The sequence below is a fragment of the Ixodes scapularis genome, unplaced genomic scaffold, assembly GCF_016920785.2.
Source record: "Ixodes scapularis isolate PalLabHiFi unplaced genomic scaffold, ASM1692078v2 PGA_scaffold8__174_contigs__length_109621045, whole genome shotgun sequence".
NCBI lineage: Eukaryota > Metazoa > Arthropoda > Arachnida > Ixodida > Ixodidae > Ixodes > Ixodes scapularis.
The window spans coordinates 1,350,950-1,358,751 of record NW_024609883.1 but is presented as its reverse complement, the minus strand read 5'-3'; the positions used below and the strand labels follow the sequence as shown (position 1 = coordinate 1,358,751).

Sequence of the window (7,802 nt, the reverse complement as noted above, 5' to 3'; positions counted from 1 at the left end):
AGCTATGGCTCTCCAGGGTACATGCATTGTTTGACACGCTTAGGCCACTGCTCCAAAAAGTTCAGTAGAATCATCTGCGTGTGTCCCTAAGAGGATAGCAGCTTGTTCTTAGTTTTCATAAGCTGACGTTTCTGAACTTTAAGCTCACTGGCACCAACAATGGACTGATGGATCACTGGCCAGCACCAATGGACATGAGCTCCGATTTGTATGGCGGGACAGACTGCTCCCTGCTGGAGGAAACAATCCAGGTGGGTAGAATCTGTTACTAGTTCGACTTTTTAGTACATACCCATCATGCATTGTCAAGTGCAATCAGGTATGAAGAAGAGGACACAAACAAATTACTTACTATGTTCATGACACACAGCTTTACTTGCCTATATTCCTTTTTCTAGGCTACATACCACCTCGACGGTACATCAGAGGCAGCAACAACTGTAGACCATGCCAATTTTGCCTGCCAAGCAAACATTCATATTGGCATATGCAAGAGGACTCAAACGGCTGTCAAAACCAGCAGCATTTGTAAGTGAATGGTAGCATCCCTTAGTTGTTATTTGATTGGCACAGCGTTTAGTAGTGTCTTCATAACATTAAATGCTTCTTAGCTACACAGACAGAAATGACAGTCCAAAACATGGAAGTCCAGACAGAGGAGGCATCTGGTAAGCAAATGGCAGCATTTCTTAGTTGTTTTTTTGATTGGCACAGCCTTTAGTAGTATCCTTATAACAATGAATGCTTCTTAGCTACACAGACGGAATTGATGGTCCAGGACATGGAAGTCGAGACGGAGGAAGCATCTGTCAATGAGAGTTGTCCACTTCAAGTCCCACACACCCTGAGCGCCACCATGAACTGGTATGTCATGCACTGGTGAACCCTTAATGTTTGCAACCCCCTACTTTCCGCAGATTTGAGATTTTGAAAAAATTGTAGGGTGAAAAATTGTAAGGGTGCAAGGACTGCAGGCTCTAGAATGCGGAAAATTTAGTGGCTGTGAATATGTTCCCTGCGTCCGATTGACACAAATTAGGGCCGTGAAAATAGAGAGTTTAACAGTGCCCTTTGTTATCTCTTCCCAGTATGGACGACTCGGAATCATCCTCAGAGGCCAGTGAGGACACGTAAGTAGCTTTTGAAACTTGTGTATAGTAACTCTTACATTTCTGAAATCTAAATATGCCATGTCTACTCATAGTATCCAGGAAGACCTCGACTCTTCCTTTGTCCTAGAGGAGGAAGATGATGAGGAAGATGAGGAAGAAGAGGATGACGATGAAGGTGGCCCTGAAGAGTATGTTTTTATCTGTATTAAATATCGCTGCTCACTTGAGGCACTGCCATATAAACCTTCCATCATTACCGGATGCTTTGTAGAAATTTAAATGAAATGCCATTTCTGTATTCTGTTTCATCCTGAAGATAGTATAGCCAGTAACAGTTGTACAAGTCTGCATAAAGCCACATACAGTCGTCGACCAATTTTTCGGACTCCGATATTTCGGACACGTCCGATTATTCGGACATTTTGGCCGAACCATCACTTACCCCATAGAGTTAATGTATAACATTAACTGAAATTTTAGACGCCATAAAGCTTACTGCTCAATGTTTCAGACATAATTTCCGTGATTTCCTCAGTTTACAGCCACAAAACAGCCGCCGCGATAACGCCGCGAGCTTACGGACCGCCATTTTGGTTATTTTGATTTTGCTCATCGGCCTCAAAACACGTCCTACGCAATAAACAAGCTGGGTTGGATACACTGGTAGACTTGGTTGGATACACTGGCTGGGTTGGATACACTGGTGGACTTGTGTGTGCTGCCCCCAGGCTTTCTGCTAGTTATACCGAATCTTAAAGCTGTTCGCACTTTCAAACTATCAGATGTTGTTGGCTGGAAACTTTTCCATATCTGATGTCACTTCAGAAGGCATAGTTCATAACTGCATAGCATTAAATCATTTGCTTGTATTTCAGGACGTTCGTTCTGCAGGATGATGATGTCACGGATCACAAGCAGAAGAAGTACATTGTGTTTCACAATTTCCTAATGAGGCTCCTCCAACGATGCTTACGATGTGGTGCCACCAACTGTGAGGTCCGCTTGTCATTTGCGGGAAGTTTCATGAGAGCGACCATCACTTGCCCCAAGCAACACAAAGAGGTGTGGTGCAGTCAGCCCCTTGTCGAAGGGAAAGCGTTGGGAAACATCCTGTTCTGCTCAGCCATCTTGTTCTCTGGCTGCAGTCCTACAAAAGTTATCAGGCTGCTGTCGCTGATGGGCGTGAAAACACTGCAAAAGACACAGTTCTTTAAGTTTCAGCGATGCTACCTCTTACCGGCAGTTCAAGAGGTTTGTGCCTGCAATGTTTCAAAAAGTTCTTATTAAAGTAGGTCACTTTTTTTTTTTTCTTAGGTCTGGGAATCTGAGCAGAACCTCATGGTTCAGGCTTCACGGGGCCAAAAGCTCTGTCTTTCCGGGGATGGAAGAGCAGATTCCCGTGGTCACTCTGCCGACTTTGGGACATACACCCTCATGGATGTCAACCGCAACAGAGTCTTCCACATCGAGCTGGTCAAGGTACAAACTGCGCCTGAATTCATTCATGCACATTTTTTAGGAAATCACAAAAGAGACCTTTGCAAGCTGAGGTCTGCAAGTTTTGTCAGTGGTGGGTCAAGTTAACACAAATATATAAGGTAGGGGAAGACGCCATTCACCTCTGTTCAATCTCTCCCATCACCATTGACAGGTGTTATCATTTACATGGGGTGCATGTTGCTTGGGTGTCGGGACACTTTGTGCAGTAGTTTACAGTTCTCTCTTTAGCCTGTGGGGCTGGCACAAAAATATGATGTACACGGGCCAATATAGTTCTGATACCAGATGGTTCTCAGGAAATGCTGGTGTGTAATCACTCTTTTGGCAAAAATCATGCATTAAAACTTGAGTACTGCTGGGAGTATAAAAAGTGGTTGCACCACTTTTTAAAATAAAATTGTTGGTCAAATAAAATTGGACCTGCAATCCGGTGGAATAATGATAGAACTGATACAAAGTGCTTGTTTTGGCATATTTTTTGTGTATTTCAGTCAACAGAGGTGTCATCCAGTAACCGTATGGAGAAGGAGGGGCTGGCCAGGGCATTCAGCTCCCTTGAGAGCAAAAACGTCGAAGTTGACATGCTGGTCACAGACCGCCACCGTGAGGTGAACGCATATGTGCGAGACAACCACCCTGATGTGCTTCACCGCTTCGATGCCTGGCACTTTGCAAAAGGTATGCGCTTGTTTAACCTTTATTTTTATGCTGTCTGTAGGTTTAAGTAACACAATAGTTGCATTTTCATATCTTAATTGAAGCTCTACTTTTACTAACACACTGATGATGTTTGCAACATAATCTGCTTTAGGAATCAAGAAGAAGATTGATTCTGTGTCGGGAACAAAGGCCCACAACGTTCTCCGAAAATGGAAGCGCACAATCATTCGTCACCTGTACTGGTGTGCCCGCACCAGCAACGGCGATGGTGAATTGGTGCTAGCAAAATGGAGGTCCATCATGCCGCACGTGATCGACGTACATGTCCACACCGACCCCCTCCATCCAGCCTGCGCACATGGTGAAATCAAGGACCGAAACTGGCTGCAGGAAGGTAAGTGTCTGAAATGTGCAGTCCTGTGCGGATAGTAGGTTTTGAGTTCGAAGCGAATAGTGGTTTTTGCCGAATATTTTCAGTTCAAATATCGAATAGTTTTTCCACGCCTTTCACTATCATTGCATCATGCTTAGACGCAATCCCAGCTAAACTCGTGAAGGTTGTTTCACTTGTTCATTTATAAGCTAATTTCAATCTATCTATATTTATGAACTGTGACCTCAGAAGGTCCGATGTCTTGGGATGGCAAGTAAATGACGGATATGACATAAAATGAATCCTATAGAGATGGCCGACTATACCCAACTGAGTGAATTTATAAATATTGCTGTATAAAATATTCATGCTTTAATCTCGAGTTAAAAAAGAAAGAATTGCGCACGATGAACGCAGGTTGTAAGGGTATCTCTGCCTAACATATACTCTTGCAGAACAGTCAGTTTATTTCTGAAACTTTTGTGGATAAACACATTCACAAAGTTTCCATTTATTTTCAAATAGAGCGGGATGGGCACGCGTGCACCATTCCGCTTTGAATGTATGCTTTTCTGCCAAGCCCGCATTTGCGATATTCATAATTTTCCAAGTGTTTATCGCGGCGGGTTACACTGTTGAGTGCACTTCTTGCCGAGCACCGATGTAATGTAGAGAGGCAACACCCGTGGACCTCGCTCCCGCGGGTGCTGCATCTTTGCAGTGCACGGGTGCTCGATAAGTAAGCGCACTGAGCGGGGCTAACCCACCGCAATCAACACTTCAAAAAATGTGAATAGTGCAATTCTTCTCGAAGCGAATATCAAGTAGCGTATTATTCGAAACTACTATTCGAAATTTCTAATATTTGCACAACCCTAGAAATGTGCTTCCAGCTAGCAGCTGTGGCTAAGATACTATGATTCTCCACAGGAACAGAGACCTTCAGGCGACTGGAGTCTGTGCTTGTGCCAGCCCACCTGCTAAAAGACATCCCTCGGATTTCTCACAAGCAGCAGACTTACGCACTGGAATCGTTCCATGCCCTGCTCATCCATTACGCACCAAAGTCCACCAAGTTCACATATGCAGGAATGCTGGCACGGTAAACAAATGTACTCATTAGGGAGGTTTAGCATAGCATGCCCAATTAGCACATGTTATGGACTTGGGTTCATGAGTATAACTTCAGACAGTTTCAGAACGGCACTTGGCAGCAACTCAGAACATATCTGTTATGCTTCCCCCTCTACATATAAGTAGAGACAGACTGGCAGGATTGCTAAACAAGAGTATGAGCTGCCAGCTTCAATGGCACATGTTGTCACTTGGGGCTACAATGATTCACCAGCAGCATATGATGCTAAACACACTATACTCCGTGTCACCTTACGTCCGGGCGCAGCGGATGCTACAAGCCCTTGGAGCCAATCCAAGGCCGTGTGAGTGTCTTGACTTTAGAGAGGGGGCGCGAAAAACGTATCATGGACTATGTCCAAAGATCGGGATTGGCTAGGATAGCTTCGTCCGGGCGTAAGGTGAAACGGAGTATAGGCGAAAACGGCACATTAGGCCGCAGTCTGCACACCTGAGGTCCATCGTGTAGTTTTGTATGTTTGCACTAGTGACAGATCTCTTTTCCTTAGTGTTCTAAGACCCTTACTAGCATTCTTGGGCACTACTAACATATTGGCAAACTTGCTGTTTACAAAGAAGCTTGCTTTGCCCACACAGCAACTTGTTTTGGGAAAGATGAAGCATCTGCACGTACGCTGTGCCGTAGGCAGTAATTGCTTGTGTAAATTTTTTTTTCGTTTAGTGCTTCCAGGCAGACATGAGCGGCTGCAAAATCTGCTTTGGCACTTATCCATGGCACCTTTCAGACAGGAAGCACGAGTTCACACAACATTTTCAATTTAATTACGAGTTTATACAAAGATGGAACTCTTTAATGTGGAGGCTATTAGATTGTGAGACAGTTTTAATACAGATTATTTAGCAAAACTGCATGAGGACACTGGCTTTTACTTTTTCTAGGACCCGGGTCGCAGCACTCCACTACAACTTTAATGCAGACAGGGCTACTATAAAAACTGCGGATGGCCACCCACGGTTTTCCCAGCGTTGCTCGAGGGGGGACAAGCAGTGGACTGTCGTTCCTGTGAAAGAAGCTGCAGCATATGGTGAGGATGCTTGAAGCAAGATTGCAGAAGCTATAAAATACAAAAAAAAGAATCAAACTTGCGCCATTATAGTGCAGATACGTGTGATGTAACCAGTCTGATTTTCAGGATAATTGGTATAAGTCCTAAACCATCAGTATAAACCACTCTCTTGTGACCTGTTTGTTTCAGGCTATGTTGGCAAGCTCATTGACGCCGTCTTGACATGCGTGGCACGCTGGCCAACATACGAGTTGGCAGAACAAGCCGTGCCACATGTCGTGCACGAGACCCTGAGAGCCAGGTGCGGACCACGGCCAGACAAGGAGGAAGCAGTGCGACGCCACCGATCGAGGTTTGCTGTGTAACTGTTTCTTGCCTTCAGTTGCCCCTCCCAACCGTGAATAAACTTTGCATGGGAGGAAGATCAAACTCCGCCTAGAGTCGGTGACAGGTTGACAATTCAGTAGAAGCTGTGGCTTCATCGGGCTTTCTACCCTTGATAGCAGAACCGTGCAGCCAAAGCATGGCAAAAGGCCATGGGTGTGTGCTGGAGTTGGAGCTTCTACCGAATTCTTAGCCTGTCACCGACCATAGATATTAGCGTAGCGCTGAGAAAAAACTTCAAATAGTGTAAAATAGAGTGCTCAGCTGCACTGTTTTCAGACATTGTGGTATTATCTTATGTATGTTTTGTTTGTGCCTGTGTTATTGTCTTATTTAGATGTTCAACTTATATGCAGTATTGTCACTTTTTCCTGTTGCATGTGCTATTTGGAAAGGTAAATGAATGAGCTTTGTTCATCAAAATTTCCTACTAATATTATATGTTTTATTGTAATCAGACATTGGAAAAAGTTCAGATAAAAGTAACCTTATTCATTATGGTTATAGCACTACAACAAAATTTCAGCGCTTGTTTTTTGGTCTATACGTGTTCAAAAGAGCAGTATCACAATGGACACCCCAATATCTTGTTATAAAAGGCACAAAAAGGAATTTTAAAACAAAAATAAACAATTAGCAAAAAGCACCTGGTTGATGTCGCTAAAGCCTTTTTTGTAATGCCAATCTAGAAACCTTGACAGGTAGTGACGATGACTGTCTCTCCTAGAACTATACATGCTTTGAACCTGACATTATCCTGGCAGCTCTCCAGCCAGCACAAGAGAAGAGGGGAGGGAGGAACTCCTCTCTCACCTGGACTTTCTTTTGTGTGTCCCAGACGTCGCTATTCTCCCTCTACGAGATTATAGAAGATTAACCCGTCACCCAAAATTCGTACAAAAGCAGCTTTGGGGTTAGGGCCCGATCGCTGGCGTGCTTCGACCGCTTACGTGGCTGGAATGACTAGGGCATCCTGACGACGTCAGCCTCGCCTCAGCTTTGCTCGTCTCGAGACAATCTATGTCACGATTACGCCAGATGTGACGTGCTCTCCGAGCGCTTGCCAGAGTGGGCTGTTTATAACTAAAAATTCAGCCATCAGGCTCTAAACAGAAATCTGTGATTGTCATCTGCGGATATTGTGGATCATATTCAGCCTATTTCTGAACACAACAGGTATATTTAAAATTTCGTTGAAGTATCCCTTTAAAAGACGACGAAGGAAGAGGACCAGACGAGTGCTGAGTAACGACTGAATGTTTTGTTTAGAAAACACAACACATCACTCTGGGTGGTTGTGCACAGGCACTGCACAGATAGCGACACTGTTAGCGCGAATACACAATTGCTAGTTTTTGCTGTTTTTTTTTTAAATCTGAAGGCTACTAGTGTTATGGGAGGTGCTCATTTGGGGCACTAACCTAAGCGTCAAAATTTGGTGTCCACTAAAAACAGTAGTAATGAAACCCTCTGATAGTAGGCTTTCATTTTTTTTTTATTATCACTGATCCACTCTGGGCAGTTGTGCCTGCGCAAAACCGCCCAGAGTCAGGTGTCGTATTTCCTTTTCCAAATAAAACAGTTCATCAACGCTCGACTTGTCATCTTCGT

The 7,802-nt window shown here is 44.2% G+C and overlaps 1 protein-coding gene across 1 annotated transcript; it reads left to right on the top strand.

Annotated features, from left to right (window-relative positions):
- The first annotated feature begins 1,472 nt into the window (after positions 1-1,472).
- Positions 1,473-6,529, top strand: LOC120839924. The gene is made up of 8 exons (XM_040210323.2): positions 1,473-1,823; positions 1,988-2,363; positions 2,427-2,591; positions 3,104-3,290; positions 3,424-3,666; positions 4,576-4,747; positions 5,680-5,825; positions 5,997-6,529. Exons 2-8 carry the CDS (start codon positions 2,061-2,063, stop codon positions 6,170-6,172), a joined length of 1,392 nt encoding a protein of 463 aa, XP_040066257.2. The 5' UTR covers positions 1,473-1,823; positions 1,988-2,060; the 3' UTR covers positions 6,173-6,529.
- Positions 6,530-7,802: the final 1,273 nt, after the last annotated feature.